This window comes from Scatophagus argus, chromosome 13, assembly GCF_020382885.2.
Source record: "Scatophagus argus isolate fScaArg1 chromosome 13, fScaArg1.pri, whole genome shotgun sequence".
Lineage (NCBI taxonomy): Eukaryota > Metazoa > Chordata > Actinopteri > Scatophagidae > Scatophagus > Scatophagus argus.
The window spans coordinates 16,344,678-16,365,551 of NC_058505.1; the positions used below are offsets into that span (position 1 = coordinate 16,344,678).

At 40.9% G+C, this 20,874-nt stretch overlaps 1 protein-coding gene across 1 annotated transcript; it reads right to left on the reverse strand.

Moving 5' to 3' along the window:
- Window positions 1-391: 391 nt before the first annotated feature.
- Window positions 392-19,318, reverse strand: sgip1b (SH3GL interacting endocytic adaptor 1b). Its single transcript, XM_046409375.1, has 23 exons — window positions 18,970-19,318; window positions 14,109-14,172; window positions 13,666-13,711; window positions 12,519-12,575; window positions 12,123-12,180; window positions 11,002-11,177; window positions 10,850-10,861; window positions 10,295-10,306; window positions 9,799-9,823; window positions 9,232-9,295; window positions 9,007-9,077; window positions 8,828-8,902; window positions 8,638-8,706; window positions 7,785-8,546; window positions 6,358-6,479; window positions 6,071-6,221; window positions 5,437-5,548; window positions 5,097-5,252; window positions 4,815-4,947; window positions 4,514-4,716; window positions 4,067-4,131; window positions 3,731-3,895; window positions 392-3,609 (listed from the first exon to the last, which is right to left on the reverse strand). Exons 1-23 carry the CDS (start codon window positions 18,977-18,979, stop codon window positions 3,587-3,589), a joined length of 2,631 nt encoding a protein of 876 aa, XP_046265331.1. The 5' UTR covers window positions 18,980-19,318; the 3' UTR covers window positions 392-3,586.
- Window positions 19,319-20,874: the final 1,556 nt, after the last annotated feature.

Sequence of the window (20,874 nt, forward strand, 5' to 3'; positions counted from 1 at the left end):
CAGAACAGAGACGGTGCTGTCCAAGCAAATCGGAAGGCTGGAGGTTGAAGGTTTATGTCTTCTGTCAAAATTGAGATTGTGAAATTGTGCAAGATCCTGGTTTGTTTTTTGGACTGTTTGGACAGGAGTTTTCTGTGTTTGATCTTGGACTGGACCTTTGGGTATTTTGTGGGGGTTATTTGCACTCATTGCACTTATTCGTCGCCCGTAACTGGGTTATTTTTGCTTTCTGCTTATGTTAATGGTTTTATTATCAGTAATGACTATTCTTAAACAGTGCACATCACGGTGTTATTCATTACCTTGACAGGAACATGTGTCATTTTAAAATCTGACTAGTATCTGCAAAGCATACCTTTGCATCTTTGAACAAATGAGAGGGAGATACATGTTTCATAGTTCCTCTTCTTTATTACCATGTAAAACAGATGTTACATTATATTTATTTGTTCATATATTTACTTTGAAAATCTTTGGATGGGAAATTTACATGAAATATTTGCATATTCTGTGTCTAATGGAGTGTAAGGAGTACAGCCAAAAAGTTATAAAAAAAAAACAAAAAAAGAACTTGGAGAAACTCACCCAATACTGGGGGATCAAAAATAAGGCAAAGAAAAACACAAGCATTATCAGCAGAAACTCTGAACTGTTGTTCTTAACTAACTGAAAAAAAAAACACTTTCTTTTTTCTTTTTCTAAAAACTCAAATTTATATTACACCCAAGCTCAATCTGTGAGTCAACACAATAAAACAACCTATAAAATGTGACATGAAGCCATGGATATTTTTATTAATGTAAGTTAAGTTAATGTTTTGTGTGCAAGTCAAACACAGGAGAATGTCAAACACCTATCAGATGCATGAAATACGAATACATGCCGCATTAATAGACAATGGGGTTCTGAAGGTGCAACGACAGCAAAACAGAGATTGGAGGTGTAAGTGAAGGCAGAAAGTTTCCTGTCATAGTACAATTATACAACAACACACGATCATGACCTTATTAAAATGGATAAAGTGGTATTGCATTGATTAGACTGGTGATGGACAAATGCAGATTTCATGCGGCACCGTTTGGAGTTATTCATCAACAGTAAACTTTTTTTTTTTCACAAGAAACCCACATGTAAAACAATAGACGAAGAGTGGTGGTGTCCTTACACAGAACCTAATGCATTATGAGTGCTGACATCAATAACCCGAGAGACAATCACAGACACACACGTCCATATGCCCAGAGAAATATTTAAAACATAGCTTTTTATGTACACTTTTTACACTTAAGTTTTTTTTAAATATTGCTATTAGAAAATGCTAAAACATTTATTCAACATGGTGGAAAATGAAGAAAATAAAACAGGACACAGGGATTAGTGCTGTCTTCCTGATAAACATTTCTCTTCATTACTCTGTGATGTCCGAAGACCTCTATCAAAGAGCGTGGTCAAAGGAATTGGCCAAGTTTTTAAGCAGCGTTAAATGCATCTCCTGCACCCAGGTCCCCTCTACATGTCTCCTGAAACATTAAGTTCCTTTTCCCCACTGTATGGCACTCACATCCGCCTCTGTATGCGTCTTACATCTTAAGGCCTTTTCAAACATAACTTCTGTAACAGAACAGACTAACTGAAGTGGCAGCTTTTGTTAGTCATACAAGTATCACCTTCACCTCGTCGTCACAAAAGTTGACCATGCACACACCACCACAAACAACTTTTTTTCTGCTGTAACTGATTTTCTGACAGTTTCAACTCTCTGTACACGTGACCCGTCAATGTTAACGTGCCATCAAAGTAAAGGCTGCATGTGTACAAAATATAGCATTACATATATGTGCTTCAGTCCTGATTGCAGGATGGGACATTTGGAGCACAGAACATTTTATTTTTTTATTTTTTTTTTGTTTTGTTTTGGGTTTTTTGCAAGCACATAAATTAGATTTTGTAGAGAAATTATTAGCACTTAAAAAACAATCTAATTATTTATTATAATTACATATCATTATCCATATGAACACAATAACCCTCTCTGGTAACTGGTATGAGGTACTACAATGGCAAGTGGGTACAAGGTGATCTGTACAGTATAAATACATTATACAATTATCATGAAACCTGAAACATGAAAACATGAAATATGAAATTCTGTTTGAAAGTGAATCTGTACCTGATTACTTTGCAGTAGCCATCTTGGTAGAGCGTTTGCCAGTAATGCAGTAGCAAACTAAGCTTGGTGGCTCACTTGATAACTGTCAGATAAGCCAAGGCATTATGTGGTCCCTTTAAAGCAGGGGTGCCAAAACCTTTTTCCCTTAAAAGAGCCAAAGCTGAAACTTAATGCTGGGAAACAGGTCAAAAACAAACAGCTATTGTTCTAATGTTAAGATGCAGGGAGACCAATTTTAGCTTTAAAGAAACTGAACTTATGTCTGCAATTTGTTTGGCCTCTTGGACACCTCAGAAACCAGTTGTGAATACAACATAAGACTCTACCAACTCCTAAGAGAAAACTCTGGATTTATATCAGCAAAATGGATGATGTGATCCACTGTTAATATAAAAACATTGATTATTCATTGACATATTCCACTTTACACTTAAATTAAAAACTTGTATTTAAATTTGAGATAAGGAAAACGAGTAAATGAAAGACAATTGCAAACCAACACATTTAGTGAGATTAAAATAGATTTCTTTCAGCTCAAATTAGAGCATTATTTGCATGATGATAACTCACCTACTAAAAATAATTTTTGTGCTTGCAACCAAAAATTTTTACTCCCCATCATGTCAAGGGACTGAGGCACAAATACAATTCCATATAAAAAGCACCTTCAGATTAAGAGTGCTGATGTTATTCCAGGGCTGTGGGTCGCTTTGAACTGTAAGCTGACCAATCAACTTTAATCACAAGGCTGATAAAATGGGCTGTGATGTTTCAAATGTTGTCTACACAGAAACATAAATTCTGCTAAAACAGCGATAAAGATAAGTCACACATGGTGGGGAAAAAACATCTGATTTGAGGTGGCAGTGTAAATCAGAAATTACCACATAACCTATAGCTTACTGGAAATTAACCGCAAAGCAACCCTATGCTACACGTTTTTGCATTTTCCATTCTTACCCACCTTGTTTAAGATTGTTTTAATGTTATATAACTTATTCACATTATCTTTAACAGTGCATTTACAATTACAACCAGTTAGGCAAAAGAAATGGCAATGAATAAGGCTGGATCACTGTATCAATCCCCAACTATATTAACAGGAACAAAGAATCAGGGTTTTCCTATGTTTTACTCCATATAAGCCCATACGTGTTTCAAGTGCACAAAACTAATGATTTGTATTTACTTGCATAAACTTAGCAGCAGTCAGTCTACTCAATATGATGTGGTGAAGTCAAATATCTTCTGTGTGTATGTGTGTGTGTTATGGTCCGTTATTCTGTCAAATGTCGACCATTATTTCTAATGGTTGCTAAAGATAAAGTTTCAAATGCACTGAACTTTTGATGGGTCCATAGTCTTCACAGTCAAAAAGCCATTGATTCGTTTGGTTTCCGTTCATAAACAGGTCCACTAATTATCCGCCAAATATTTCCCTGTGAAGCAAAACGAAACAAGTCAGAGAGCGGAGACGTTCAGCCTTGAGCGCATGTGAGCATTGCTGTGACTATACCAAAGAGTAACTTGAAAAATGAACACTTATGATACTCAACTGACCTGCAGCAAATCTCTTCTTGATCAGCGATAGCCGGTAGCCAGTCCCAACCAGCTGGATGTCGCAGCCTGACAGGGTGCTCCCCTCACTGGTGAACTGGACTGCCAGCTGCGAGGGTCTACAGGGACCTTCTATCATCTGGAACCGGCCCAGAAGAGCCCCTACTCCTGTGGGACAGATACAGTGTTGATAGTTTGAAGGGGTTTTTTTTTTATACTTGTTTCAGTTGCAGTACATTGCAGTACATCAAGACAAAAAGTGGCACTCTGACATGTCAGTGAGGTCCAGTGACACGAGAAGAATATAATGAGACTCGTTAGATTATGTAAAATGTTTACCTCCATTTTCAGATCTATGAGAGAGGCTGGGGATTTTCCACTGTATTGTCTGCTGCTCTGGATTCCTTTATGAGAAAACAATTCTATGTTACAGTAGACATGTTACTGTTTGACAGGAAGCCATATGAAGCAAATTTGGGCTAGGTCTATATCTACAGAAAAACTCCATCAAATGCTCACACTGAAGCCCAAAGACAATATAAAAATGCGTATGTTATTTATTATTTTTTTATTGGGAAAGCCTGGGCACTGAGCCAGCAGCTATACACAATTTTCACTGTATATATTTGGCTCCTACAAATGGAGAAGTGGTAAACCAATATGAGATAATGCAATTCTTGCTTTAATTTCAAACTTAAAACATAGCATCTAAAGGTAGGAACTGGTGCTAGCTTGGCTCCTCTGCCTGAGCCCCGAAAGCTGGCCCTGAAAGCGAAGAGTCCTTACCAGGTGGCAGGCGGGATCATAGCCTGGAGTTTGGCCGTGCCTCCATCTACAGGCACCAGGAAGTGGATGTCGTGTAGTGGCACAGGAACAGCCATGGCCTCTGTGTTGTATTTGTAGTCTATTCTAAGGTCTGTGTTGGTGGCATCACCTCGCCAGCTCACTGCCAGGTTCAGAGGAGTGGACTGGATCCCGGCAGCTGACACCTGAGTCACACAGAAACACAATTACAGTGAGTTACATGGACACATACTTTAGTTAGATTGACACAGAGTAAATATAAGGACAAACAGATATATGATACCTGATATTTGATCATGTCCACATTGTAGTATGTTGCCTGAGGCTTCTGTTCAGCCACTTTTTTCAGATGGCTCATCAAATTTGGCATATTCACAGAGAACTCCTTTGTGTCTACATTGGCTGTTGTGGGATCACTGAGGGATGAGAGGTACGTATTCAGTTCAGACAATCTCAACAGGAAGGTACTCCATGAACCAGAAACGAGATACATTACATTAGATAGTTCTGTCATGGATGTAAAGGGCAGAGCTGCTACTGTGTGTGTTTGTAACATTATTCTTACCAGCACAGCAGCTGTGGATTGGGGAGGACCTGCTCCAGTCGGTTATAGTTGCTGATGCTAAAGGTAAGGACGGGTTGAGTTGGGTGGCTGGAAAAATGCCTGGTTATCCCTGCAGGGAAGGACAGCACCATCTCCCCTGTGATCTTCACAACACATCTGGGACAGATTTGGAGGAGAGATCTTGCTGAACAAAAAAGTACACTCCAAAAGTACAGTCCCTTTAGTGTCCAAACCCAAGTACAACTTCAGTTTACATCTGCCAGAAATATATTAATTTTATTAGTTGATTAAAATGCATGCTGGTCTTTGAATTGTACAAAACAGTGAAATGTAGGCCTACTTGCTGGGGTCTGCGCCTTTGAAGTAGGCATTGATGGTTTCTGTGAAGGCAGCTGCCACTGGCAAAGTGTCCTGGGGTCCCATGGTTAGTGGACTGGGTCCTCTGGAGCATCCTGTTAAAAACAAGCCAAAATCCACCTTTAAAATCTATTATTAGACTATTATCTGTTCTCTTGGATTTGTCACCTATATGCTCAAATGTTCAGCAAATGACCTTGCACAGAGGACAGGGATGTCTAAACAAGCCAAAGTAAAAAAGATAAAATTAAAACATAGAAATCCATCTGGATATTCTAAGAGAGGGAGCAGCACATGGGATCGGATGGACAGCGATGTTCTGGCTCAGCCTGGACAAGACTGCAGGTGAAAGGAAGGTAGGTGCTTTCAGTCCATGCACTAGCGGGACCACAGTGGCACTCTGGTTTGACTCACCTTCAAAAGCTAAATAAAACCTGCCATGGTCAAACCATACCAGAGGCTGTGAGGCTTCTGAGTGAGAAGAGACATGAGGACGAGAGAATTATGGAGACGGACAAGACTGTGAGGCAAGGACACGATGATGAGCAACAACACAGACACTGAGATGTGAGGTTAAAGAGAAATCAGAGGAACAAGATGACTTGCTGGTAGTGTACCTGCAGTAGACATGTTAAGGTCCTTTCCTAAGGTTGGAGTAGATGCTGCACTCTGCAAGGTAATGGAGGAGATGGAAGAAGAGCTCTCTGCACGGGCCAGTGGGGCAAAAGGTGGGGGGCTGCCTGAAACCGGCGGACTGAAGGGTCGAGACTGGAGACACAAAGGAATCAACACAATAATGAAAATGACAAAAGAACATGCAAAATTAGTAATCTGTTTTAGTTACATATCAAATCATAAAGTTATGGTGAACAGTCAGAGACATGAAAGGACGCTTCACATGTACCAGGTCTGTGATTGGTTTCCCCGGGGGCAGCTTCGGTCGGGAGGATGGTCGAGGAGGAGGGGGTGGAGGGATTGGACTGCCTCGAGACTGAGGCGTGGCAGGACGAGCTGGAGATGAGGGGCCTGTGGCACATACCAGTATCTGTGGTTAGCACTGTTTTCAGATCACAGTGAGAAGGACTTTCATTCAACATCAGCTCCGATACTCTAACTCGCTTACACTATATAGACAAAAGTATCCAGACACACCGCTTTATGGGGCCGCTGTTCAGGGACTGGGCTCAGCCCCTTACTTCCAGTCATGCTTCAACATACCAAGACAATTCTATGATTCCAACTTTGTGGCAACAGTTTGGAGAAGGAACTTTTCTATTCCAGTATGACTGTGCCCCAGTGCACAAAGCAAAGTCCATAAAGACATGTCCTGACCTCAACCCCATCAAACACCTTTGGGATGAACTGGAACAGAGAATGTGAGCCATGCCTTCCAGTCCAACATCAGTGGCTGAACTCACAAATGCTCTACTGCATGAATGGACAAAAATTCCCACAGAAACACAAAATCTCATGGAAAGCCTTGCCAGTAGTGTGGAAGCTGTTATAGTGGCAAAGCTGTCCATGTATTTAGAAAGTCTCTGTTGGTGTAATGGTCAGGTGCACCAATACTTTTGTCTATATAGTGTAGTTGTGTGCAGTGAGGAATTATAACCATTTGTGATTACCAACATTTCAGGTACTCCTATACTTTGTCTACAAAGTGTACCTTCACAGAGTTTTCCAGAGAAAAGATTTTTATCAGCTCAGCAAAGTTCTGTTTGTCTGCCTGAAGAGCTGTGATATTTTAACATATTTCACATCTTATCTGTTAGAGCCATCATGTCTTGTGTATTATTAGATAAAGAATCTTCCCCTACTGTAAAGTTAATGGAGGGAGAAGTAGGTACATCAGGGAAATATTGCTGAGGATCATGAATACAGAGGCCTCACAATCACTAGATACCAGTAGAAAACCCATTTAGGATGATACAGACATGTTTAGTTAAATATGACACACAGTTAAAGCATTTCCACTTCTTCTCTGTAAAGAAATATATTGGATAGATTAGTTACTGTTCAGTGTCTTAAGACAACTGTCTTAGTGAAAATGGGCCATACTTTTGGCAGGTACAAAATCATGGCCATGTACAACCACTGTTTACATTACAAATATTTACAAGTATTACAAGTATTTTAAAAATAAAAATACTGAAAACCTAATGAGAGCACTCTGTAGCTAATTTAGATAACATTCAACACTAAACAAAGAGGCAAGAGGGCCTCTCTGTTCCATTTTTTGGTGGCACTGATGACAGCGTCTTTCTCACTTCAGAGTTTAAATGCACTGCTCTGATCATACCTTGTATGAAGTGAAAGAGACTGAGTACTCACTGCTGCCAGAGTAGGGCCCTGGGGATGACATAATAGACCTGTAGGTGGTGGGAGGGAGAGGAGGCGGCGTGCCCCTGAAGCTAGGCGTCAGCTCTCTAGGTGAACCCACAAAATCTGGGATATCATCTCTCAGGTATGCTCCCTCTGGAGTCCTCTTTCCCCCAATGCCCCCCAGGACCAGGGGAGATATGACTCCTGCTCGAGGAGACCTCCGCTCTGCTGGCAGAGGGGGCACGGGGCTAATGGGTGCAGGAGACGAAGAGTATTCTGCAAACCGAAGCACCTCCTCATCCACTGCATCATCGTCAAGGCATAGAGGAGGCGTATTACACGGGGAGAAATCAGGAGGCAGGGGAGGTGCTGGTTCATCCGGAGGAGGATGTCCAAGCACGATGGAAGGGGGTGAGTCTGGCGGCGAGAAAGGAGGAGGAGAGCTGGGAGAAAATGGTGGAGGAGAAGGTGGGGGCTCGTTTGGCGGCGGTCCTGGAGAGAGGCAGGGGGTGGAGGGGGTGGATGAGGGCGTGTCTGGGGGAGGAGAGTCCGGTGGAGGAGGGGGAGCAGGTTCATCAGGTGGAGGGGGTCTGTCCTCAATGAAAGTAACCCATCTGGGAGACACGGTGTCTTCACTGGTACGGGGGCTGTCCATGGGTCCGAACACGTCGTCCAGGTCAGGGGCGGGGGAGCCTCGGTAAGAGGCGGGGGACAGGACATTCAGGTAGATGGGGGCCGAGCTGCGAGCTGCCCTTCCATTGGGTAGATCAACTGCAAACAATTTGAGGATGCATTTAGACGGAGGCTGCCATGGGATTTAACCGTGTGACTGATATACAGTTGCTTTCATTGCTAAATTTACCCGCAGAGTCCAAAGGATAGCCGTAATGACTTCTTGATGGAATATTTTTTGGAGGAAGCGGAGGAGGAGCTGCAACAAAGATGACAGCTGAGGCCAGTTCAGCACTACAGATTACAGCATTTCAAATATTGTATATACTGATGCTACTCCTACAACAAAGACAAAGTGAGGTCGATTCATTGCAGCTCACCTCCTGTTGGGAAATTTCTGCCTAGATGTGATTCTGAGCGTGGCCTTGACTCTCCCCACATGTCAGTACGGACCACTGTGATTGACAAAGAAACAATAATTGTCACCTCTGTGAACTGCACCCCATGCATGGCATGCTTAGTATCAATTCATATGATGTACTATTGATGTGGGACGGACCATCATATCTGGCATATTTGGTCTCTGAAGGCAGCCCAAAAAAGGTAGGAACATTCTGTGATAGCCTGTCACTGCAAGAGGAGACACACAACAATCAGTAACAACTTCCCGTTTTTTAACTTCCAGCTCTCCTGTCATTCAAGGCGCACCTGTCGCACTACCAGTAACACAGAGATGGAGATTCAGGTAGGTCAGTGGTCAGTACTGTGAAAAAGAATGACAGACCTTGGTGTCTCAGGGGCAGGACTCGGTGTGGGGGTGGAGCGTCTGGGTCTCGCGATCTCTTCACCTGTGGGAAACAACAAAAACTCAACTGTTTGTCTGTTACACTTCTGTTTGAGCAAATTCTCATCACAAAACATGGATTTTCAGCCTTCCTAGTGCTGTGACTCTTGGGACAGTAATGTCCACAAGTTTTATATACATATTGAGGTCCCTCTCAGGGTGACCTGTGATTTTCTTTGGTGATCCATTTATGTTTCATCAAACAATCCAATACTTTTATTCTTGACCAAATTTGACCAAAACATGCAAAACTAATGACATTCCCATCAGCCCCAGTTGTACTTTGAATTTAGTGCTAATTGGTGAATTTTAGCATGCTAATACACTAAACTAAAATAGACAATGCAAACATTATACATGCTAAGCATCAGCAGGTTAGCTTTTCCACAAGCATGTTAGCATTTAAACCAAACTACGTCTGTGCCTCAGACCAGGAAAAGAGGACTGATGTGAAAAAACTATTTCTGAATATTTGTATATATATTATATAATAATATTTGCACTTACAGGACAAATTCCTTTTCATCTGTCCCTGGAAAAGGCAAAATTAAAAAATTAAATTGAGATTATAGACAAACTATTGTGAACTTCAACAACACAAACAAAACATTTCATTGTTCTATTCAATTTTAAAATGTTTATTCTTAAAGCAAGTAACGCAGCAGTACGAATAAATGTAAAAAAAATTGAAGATGTAATACAATAAATTATTACAGATATAAGTAAAATTCACTTCAGCCACACCATGAAAATATTCATCCAAACAAGCTGATATGAAATGCTGATGAAAACTCTGGTCCTCATATTCTCATAAGAAAATTAACATTTAGAAACGTAATACTAAATCACAATTGAGTCATTCTTCATTTTGAGAATAAAACAGCAGAGTAAACTTTCTGCACTGCACTTTTTAAAAAAAAATAGGGTCAAGCAGCAGAGATTAGAAAGCTGAGTTTCAGACTGCCGGCTTTGAAACAGCCAGCAGATGGTGTAAGAAACTCACCGGGCTGCGTCTCTGAGACCAGCAAAAAGGAAGAGAGAACAGACCTGGGTCAGAGAGTGAGTGACAAATCAGTCAAATGGACACAAACTAAAAACTGCACACACTGCACCTCTTTACTTGCACCGCAAAGCCTTAATAATGCAACATGAGCCATAACACCTTTCAGATTATGAGGACAATACCAGAATACAACTAACACAAACAGAGCCGCACGCTGAATGTCACAGGTCACTGTAAACTCCGCTGCGACCAAAATGTACAGTTTTGCAGCTTTGCGAGTGTGTTACATTTACTGTGCATTAAGTAACACAGATGCTTTGCCAGACAGGTTCAAGTAAAGCTGTAGCTAAACAGAACAAAAAAAGTCAGCAAACACTGAGGGTGAGACAGCAACTGCATGCAGGGGGAAAAAAAAACAAAAACAAAAACGGGTGAAACCATAAGGACAATTTATAAGTGAACAATCACAGGAAGCGATGAACATTTCTAAGTGAACTCATGCCATGCAATCCCTGTCAGAGGTGATACAGATGTGAAAATGACTGACGGGCTTACCGGACTTCTCCTCTACGAGACGATAAACGACAAAGACATACACAGAAAGGATGTAAGATGGAAAGAGAGTTCAACAGTAATTAAAAAAACATAAAAACAGCAGCATGTGTCTGTGTATGATTCGTACAAGAGTGCTGATCCGCAGTGCTCACCAAAGATGGAGAAAGCGCCAGGCCTCCCACTGAGGCTTTTAGCTCGTCCATAGATGGAGGGACACACTTGGCGCTGTCCGACACCAGTGGCTTGATCTTAATTTTGAACTTTTTCTTGCTCTCCTCATCGTCCTCGGAGTCACTGGAGGATAAAAACTGCTTTCCTTTGGAAGTTGGTGAATGTCCGTCAAGGACAAAGTACGGAGAATGAGTACACAGTGTGAAAGATGGAGAATATTTACAGCATTAAATAGAAGTACATTTTGTCTCGAATACACACTGTGCACACACAGAACACCACTGCAGCCAGCAGTGAAAAGTCACATTGTCTACAGTACTGTACCTGAGACAAGGTTTGAGGTAGTATTATCTTTTTCTGCTACTAATCTGGTGATAGAATAAAATAAAACTTAATGATCCCCTGGGAGATTCGCAACATATGAAAAGTAGTGGATAAAGTACAGAATGTAGCTGGGATTAGATCCAGCTTTACCAGCCACAATAATTATAATCAATAATAAAATCTACATCTTTATGAAATGAACCACTCCACATACTTTTGCTCTTGGTAATTTGGTATATTTTGATTCTAATACTTTTGTACTTAGCTGAAATTTTGAATGCCTGACTTAAGATCTGAGTATTTCTTCCACTTCCACTATGTGTCTCTGTCTGCTGTGTCCCAGTTAGGCCAACAATATTACACCTGCTGTAACTGACACTTCTGCTTTGTCTCAACTAAATCATCCTGATTAGGGAAAGTACCAGCTCTCTATGAACTTATTTCAACCATACAGCTGCTGACACCTGCAGGAGCAGGAACCTAAAATACAAGTGAACTAGGGGTCAGTTTTTAATGAGAATGGTGGCTCAGTGACAACTGGAAAGCTAGTCTGAAAGTAATGTGACTCTTCCAGTCATCCCTGCTGTTCCTTTTTTGTCACAGCAAGGATGTATACATGTGATGTGGCAAGAGAGGGAGGGACTATTGATTTGGCCTATTTAATGATGAGGAGCACTCATCCAATGAGTCACACAGCCAAATAGGTCAATGGTTTTGTAGGGGAAAAGACCCAAGACTACCACTGCTGCTACTTCTGCTCTTCACTCCAAGAGGATATCATCCACCTCGTCACCGGGCCGGAGGCTGAAGCCCTCTTCATCCACGTCAGGAGATGCCTGGAAAAGAGAGAGGAGAAAGGTGACAGCCATTTCCAGTCCATCACATGCTGTAACAGAGGCGCTGCTAAACTTCCCTGCAAACAGTTCTGCATATAACTGTGGATCAGATTTCACAGATGGCTTGCCTGAGACGGTCAGCTTCCTGGCTGAAGCTCCTGCTGACTCACAGAATATGCAGCACTATTCACAGCATTTACTCAGTAATTTTAAACCTAGCATTACATGACACTGATTGCCACAGCACAGTACAAGCATCGCACTCCAAAGCTGCAAAGCTGATGCTTTGCCAGACACATTAAAAAGAAGGAGTACAGATAAAACAAGCACCCACTTACATATCTGTCCCAGTCAATCTCCCCATAGAAACCATTCGGTGCTCCATTGGCCTTTTTCTAGCAACAAAATGGAGAGAAGGCAGAATAATGCAACAACAACATCATAAAGTCAGTTGTAAAATGTGAGTGGCCATCGTTAATTTGTATAACTAAACGACAAATGTCAGAATTCCCTTAATTTTCCCATTGACCACAATTTGGGTTTTGATTTTCTAGGTTTTATCATTATTCCTGTCAGTAAAAATAATGTTGCTCACTCAAGTGAACTGTGGCAAAACTGTTGAGTGGTCAGATGACTGCCCAGAGTAAGTATCCAGACACACCGCTTTATGGGGCTGATATTCAGGGACTGGGCTCCGCTCCTGACTTTCAAGAAGGAAGATCTTGAAGGAAAATCTTAATGCTTCAGCATACCAAGACATTGTGAACAATGCTATGCTTCCAACTTTGTGGCAACAGTTTGGTGAAGGTCCTTTTCTATTCCAGCATGACTGTGTCCCAGTGCACAAAGCAAAGTCCATAAAGACATGTTGGATGAGTTTGGTGTGGAAGAACTTGACTGGTCCACACAGAGTCCTGACCTCAACCCCATCCAACACCTTTGGGATGAATTGGAACAGAGATTGTGAACCAGGCCTTTTGGTCCAACATCTGACCTCACAAATGCTCTACCGCATGAATGGGCAAAAATTCCCACAGAAACACTTCAAAATCTTGTGAAAAGCCTTCCCAGAGGAGTGGAAGCTGTTACAGCTGCAAAGCTGTCTGTGTATTTAGAATGTGATGTTCCTGTTGGTGTTATGGTCAGGTGATCCAAGGCTTTTGTATATATAGAATAGTTCTGTGCAGTGAGACATTATTACCATTTCTAATTATCAACAATTTAGGTGGGCTCACGTTTGTTTATTACCTAACATAAACTGTTGGCTGTTTTACAACCTGTCAATTTGTCTGGTTTGGATGGTAATGATGTCGATATGTTTGCAGATCTTAGTGGGTCCTGTGGCAAGTAGTAAGTGATCATAACAAAGAAGGCATGATTGCCAAAACTACAAAAAATAGGACCCAAGTTGTGACAAACACAAATTATTCTTTAAAGGCACAGCAGCCACACAAGTTTAAAAGTGAAAGTCTAAAATGAACATACGCTTCCTTTCTTTCCGCTTCCACCTCCTTCTTTGTCAGGTGAAGTCCTGTTTGAAGTAAGACGAGAGGCATAAAAAGTTACAATGTGAGTCACAATCTTCAAACAGATCCTCTGAAATTATTCAATACTGTCCAGGTTTGGTCCAGTCCTCTTTTCTTTCATTTTCCGAAAGTTCAAAAATTACAAAAAACTAATAGTGAAAGTACAAAATTCTATAAAACAATCTAAAAGCAGCAAAACTATAACTTAAATCAGGAATTATCTCATCAGAGAATTGGTCAAAAAAGATTAAATATCTGACCATGCAGTGGCAACAGCTTTTGACTCAGCACTATAGACACAGTTCAGTCAGTGCCATAAGTGTATTCAGGTTTGATGTGCAGCCCGATACATTCACACTGTCAAGCTGGTTGTAAAACATGTGTGAGCCTGAGTTAACTCACGTTGTTTCTGCATCCTTGTCTTTCTTTCGTAAGCCCAGGACTTTCCTTGTTCGATTTTTCAGTCCTAATGCAGAGAGAGGGAGTGAGTGAGCGCAAGAACAACATCATGAAGAATTAATTTCAAGTTTCAGAGCCTAATATAAAGTGAACTGTCATGTCATTAAAATGCACTTAAAAGCAACAAACACAGAAGAGTAACAGGCTGAGGATGAACCTGTTGTTGCGGACGCACAGGAAATATAGTAACCCCAATAAGCTGATACAAATTATGTATCGATTCAGGACACAAACATCCTGCCATCTGGAGAAAGCCTCCACAGAAAATGAAACAGCACAGATGCAATCCCCTTAAGTGTCCCCTCCCTGACTTTATAAGACTGAAAGAAAACATGTGCAACGGCTGATCAATCCATTTCATCAGCGAGATTCAAGAGAGGGTGGGGAAAGATCTACTACAGCAGCGTGTCTGCCAAACTGGATGCCAAAACCCCTGCAGCACTGACGGTTGGCATCGTGCAGCGCTCAGATTAGGAAGACTGGGAAAATTAACAAAGACATCCAATTCATTGTGTGCAATGGCTAAAGGTTTCTGAATAAGCAAACTAAGTGGAAGTTTAGTGTATTGCTTCACCTGTGTTTTCATTTCTGTTGGCAGGGTCGCCTAATAACAGCACAAGTCAAACTGACAAACGACGGAAAAACTATGTGGTATAATGAATTTGATGATTTTAATGAAAAAAAAACACATGCCATAAAAACTTCTGATAATCACTGGGAAAGAATATCTGAAAGTTGAATGAATATGACTTCGGGAAAAAAAAGAAGAGTGAGAAGAAAAGCCTGCTGATGCTTTTGTGCCGACCTTTATTTCACTAAAATTCAACTCACATCTGTTTTTGTTGGTTTCTCTATTTTTGCTAGATGGTCCTAAAAAATGTGGAGTCAGGAGTGTGAACTTTCTTCAGCTTCTGAAGGAAGGCTAGCCAGAAAAGGTGTGAGAACCATTGGTTTAGCATGGTAGCAAGCTAACATTTGCTAATTAGCACTAAACAAAAAGCATAACTGAGCTGAGAGATATCTCCTGGATTAAAACCTTGAGTCAGTAGAGTCATCTTCTGGGAATCATGGAGACAAGTTCACAGCAATCTTTCCGAACACTGTTGGGAACACTTATTTCAGTCTGGACCTTTCAGACATTTCCATCCATCCAACCTTGCCTCTAGCTTAGTTAGCAACAGAATATGATTAGTATTTGATTTCGATCATTGAAAACAGACTCATAATTACAGACTCAGTGCACATGTGTTGATACGTGTGCAGCCTGTTACAGACGCTCTCGACTTTCATTACCGTTTTCCACTGTTTTTATAATATTTATATATAATTATATATATTATATATATATATAATAATAATATAATAGTAATATTTATATTTATACTGTTTTATTATATTAAGCTACTCTTTCTACTTTCTGTTACTTTTGGAAAAAAAGAATTTCCCCTCGGGGATAAATAAAGGAATTCTGATTCTGATGCCTGACTAGATAACCACAGCGCAAACACTCTTATACCCAAACTGAACTGGGTTTTTTTTTTCCTGCACTGGTTGTGTTTTTTTCCCCCTCAAAACAGATAACTGACAGGTTTACAGACAGGTTTGTTTCTCACATCCATACAAGAGCGACGGGGACACACGTGATGGACAGCTGGGTGGACTAACATTCTGTGGTCTTCAGCCAAGTTTGTGTTCCTTGTACAGCAAGTCTTTTTACAATGTGAAGGCTGTATTTTAAACAGAAACATGTTGTCTGTCCTAAAGTGATGTTTGCATTGTTGATGGCTTATTTGTTTTATGCCAAGATTAAATTTTCAGTATTTCATTTTGAAATCGTTCTCCTGAAAATCGCACTGACTTCAAAATAAGCACTGAGTCACTGATTTGGTGATGTTCATCCTGATAATAAGACCAGTGAATACCACAAATGTGAAGGCGCTGCACTGGTGCTCAGTGCCATTCACCCTGGAGAAAACTCTCTGGGTACTGAAGGACACGTCAGGGCCTGTGATGTATTTGTAGCTAAATGGGCTGCTCAGTAGCACAGATTATCCCTGCATCGTGGCTCTTCATGAGCTTCAGTCTTCTGTTTGGTCTTAACCTGCGCCTTGTGAGATAAGGAGTGACAATAAAGAACTGATTCTGACATTAATATGAAATGAATCTGCTGAACAATATAATGGGAGCGCCAGCAGTGCGGTCAGATTTTTAGCTCACGTTGTGCATCAGTGGAGGACTGCTGCTTTTGTAACCCATTTAAAAAGTTTGCCTGAGGAGAGCCCTTCGACACTCATTAAAGAGAGGGATGATTATAATTAATGATATTAGCTGTAAATATAGTCAAGATGTTTGGACTCATCTCTGTTCAACCTTTTGTTAGTACCATAGTGGTGATTCCAAATGTTTCACCCTGCTAACTGCAAATGACATATACTTTACATTAATGTTGGCCATTTTCAGTGTAGCATAACGTGATGCACCTTTGTTCTTTACTATGGCATCATCATCCAACTTTCAAAATATGATTTTTAGTGCCTGACACAAATGTAAAAAAAAAAATTTAGACCAACCCAAATTTCTAGGCACACATTTGTCTAAATCCAGTTCACTGGAGTATGATATCCAACTTGACTAATACAAGGACAAACATTTTTTTAGGGAATTTTCAAATAATTCTGTAGGTCTCAAATGTCTGACACATGAGATCTGGTAATGAAACAACTTTTAAAATCCAAGTAACTTCATAAAAAGTTACGCCTGCACACAGACTCCAAACCACGTTTGTTTCTCAATAGCCTTGCATGTACCTTTAATGCAAATATGTATATAATATATATATATATATATATATATATATATAATAAGTGTTCAGCTTTCCTACTTCGAGAAAAACTTCTTAACTCAAGGCCCAACGACTAGATTTCTTTCAGCTACATCTTGTGTCCTTCATTAATGTAGCAGATGGCCTTTGCCACAGGGCACACTACATCTGCAGATGAAGGCCACCAGGTGTGACTGAATGCTCACAAACCAATGTTGTGTGTGAGCCTTGACTTAAGAAGTTTTCTGTCAAACTATTCAAGTACATTGTTTTGACTGTTTGTCCTTTGGGTTTAGTTTTCCGAAAACACAGCTGACCAAGGTCACTCTTTTCGGCAGGTGACTCTAAAATCTCTGATGATGGAGCTTCCGATAAAAATCTGAACAAACCAGGGAGAAGGCAAATCGACATAGTTTCTGTTTTCCATGCTGCTTGTCAGTCAGTTCTGCATATCTCCACGATGCGGGCTGTTTAACAGCACCATGCCTCAGTTACCAGTGATATAGAGGTGCTTCGGACCAACTGTTCTGAACGTTGTCCTGGACAGATCTGCTCAGTGCTATTAGACTTTGCATGCAATCCAGTCACACGTAAACTACACATTTTAAGGCACAGCAGGACATGAGGTGCCTCTGTGCTACCTGTAAGTACAGTATTTTATTTTCTGTATTATTGTCCTGACCGTTATTCAATTTTTATTTTGACAGTTTGAAACTGTGGAAGAACTTCAACATTGTTTAGCTCCCAAGTAAATTCATATTATACTGTATTTACACCTCTTTCTGTGATGTGTAGATTCTCACTTTCTAACTGAAATTGTATGATTTGTAGCCACTGTCCTGAAACATGCAAAAACCACCATTATAGATTTTGGAGTCAATGTCAGGCCACAGTGGACAGGCGAGTATAAACTTCAGAAAGAGGTCATATATATATATATATATATATATATATATATAAGAGACATATTTGTATCAAATGCTAAAAGGCTCATTTCACACTGAGCCAGATAGTGAAAGTAGTCCAAGATTATAATCCATACTGCATTTATTCATTTTGTTGTAGAGATGAGAAAGCTACATGCTGCATCAACAAGAAGGCTGTTAAAAGAGCCATGTTTGAGTCCACATAACATGTATTCAGTGTCACTGATTGCACCTCACAGTCTAAACTGTGTAATTAGCAATGCACGTGTAGCTAACAAAGGCTATGATAAGCATGTGACATCTGTGTTGTGTAGCTCATGAACTAAGTACAATATCACGGCAGGCTGACTGCAGGCCTTTTGCTAATAATAGCCACCTTTCATTACTATGTTGGCATTAACGGATGAAAGGCCCAGCATCTGCCATGCAGGGTCAGATTCATGATTTAGCTCCTTCATCATGGTTTATTATTTACTTTACCACCATTGTTAACTTTGGTACAGTATCCTTTACATCACTTCATGGTTTAAGCACTACTCTTCCCATTGGCAGGTATAACACCTAACCCTAACCCTGACAGCAGAGGTTTGAGTTTAGCTTTCTGGTCTGCTCAGATCTCTCCTCAAACACGCCTTTTCTATGACACAGACTGAGGAGTGTACAGCTAACTACTAGCTATACGTGTTAACAGGGACATGCACAGCCACATGTGTTAACACACACAAACAACAGGATGGACTCTGCAGGTATGGAACTACACAGCTGTGTGCATCAGCTCTTCCTTTCCAGATCCACATCACACACCTTTGCTTTCATCTCACATACATGTGAATCTGAGACAAACTCTCTCTCTCTCTCTCTCTCTCTCACACACACACACACACACACACACACACACAATAGCCACATTGTCAACCTGGTCATGCATTCAGCTCAGTTCAGCTCATCACCAGATTCAATAGCTTTAATGGCCCAGCAGGACACAAGAGGACAGGAGGAGGACACAGGGGGAAAACATGGAAAATAAAGAAGGAGAAGGGGTGCACAGATCATTTACCTTGCATCATGACTGCAGATTCTCATCCTATGTTGTCCCCTGGTGCGCAGATGGACAGAAATGGAGAAATCCAGCAGGTCAAAGGATGCCTGGGCAGGGCATAGCTAATTCTGCACAGCTCCCCAGCGAAGCACGATGTTGATTCCCTCCACCCCCAAGGACTCAACTCCCAGACACCCACACAGCGAAATGGGCCGGGGGGAGAGCTGGGAGATAGCCGCAGCGGTGGAGGACACAGTGAGAAGAGACACCCGAGGAATATGCAGGAAATCGGGGGATGGGGGTCTTCTCTGTGTACACGTTAGGCCTTGGACGCCTGAGCAGCACCGACACACGCCATCTCTGAGAGGAGGAGGAGGAGGAGGGGGGGTGCTGAGGAAAGAAGGCACAGAAGAAAAAAAAGCTGAGCGGTACACAGAGAGAGAGAGAGACAGGCAGAGAGTGACTGGGAGAGAGAGGAGGAGGGAGGGAGTGGGAGGTTTGCTGATGTCACATCTGCACTAAACCAATCCCTGAAACCATGGTCACATGGCTGCTGTCCCCTGATGCCTTAGCACCTCCTGGCTTGCCTTGAGCAGACCAGCCACAGCCAACTGCATACATATTATACAAGGTCTCACATAATATACCATTGGCAAAATATTTCCCCAAACTGAAATCAGAGTGTGTCTAATTGCATACTTTGATGTTTTGGATTTTTGTGTTTTGTTTTGCTTTGGAATAACTGTACAATTGCCATTTTAGTGGGCATTTTTGCATGATTTAAAGGTGATTCAATTTATATTTATCGTTATTGGGCACTTGATATTTACAGGACAGTGAGGACATAAATCATAAGACATAAAAGACATGACTCCAAAAGATGTGTCAAATACATAATTCACCCTCACACATGCAGACAAATACAGCATGAAAAGAAGAGCTCAGGCCAATTAGAAGTAGTAAGAAGAAGAAGAAGTAAGAAGCGAATGAGGAAAAGAGTCTCCTGAAGTCAGAGAAGTGATACCAAAATATAATGTCAGTGTTTTTGAGACAGGAATGAAAAATATAGTAAATAATAAAAAATAACACTGAGCTTCAGCTCTGCTGACTGGTAATTAATGATCATGCAGAGGCTATATGGTGGTTAAACAGTGGCTCTGGCTATACAAAGCCACAGACCCAGCACTGACGAACTTCTTTTACAAACAGCAAAATGTTCTGGATATTATTCCTTGAACGTTGCTGACATCAAACTTGAAAAAGTGAGAACAGAAGTACATCTGATTACTGTCCTGCAATTCAGAGATGCTTTGCTGAAACCACAGTCAAAACACAATGTTGCACATTTTTAATGCTATTACGAGAGGTGTTAAAATCTTTTCACTATGAAACTCTGGTGGGACAGACTGGCAGGCCCTGCAGTCTAGGTAATTAATGGAAAACACTAGACACATTTTATATTACTGCCACTATTTCACAGTTACTGGCAGTTACTGAACTATGATCAACTATTTGTGTTGTTGGCCTTCAAAGGCCCTGAAAATTCATTTTCTGTCTGCATCTTAGTAATCTCTTACAGTTTAGGCTATTTCACATATGAGATTGCAGTATTAGTGTTTTTTCTCATTGGTCTGAAGTGGACGGGGCTCAGCTGAAACAAGGGGAGGTCTTGTACTTCCTTGGACCAATCATGATGATATTAAAAACTAAATCTAAATGCAGTGACAGCTGTATGGTTTTTGCTTATGTCTGATTATTTCCGCATAAATATTTGCTGTTATTGAGAAACCTTAAGATTTCTTAAAATGTTATCTTAATAATGTTTTCAAGGGCTTTAAAGATAGACTAAATTCCATCAGGGTTGACAAGGGGGCAAGAGGCAGGGTTCACCCTGGACTGGTTGCCAGTTAATCGCCAACACAC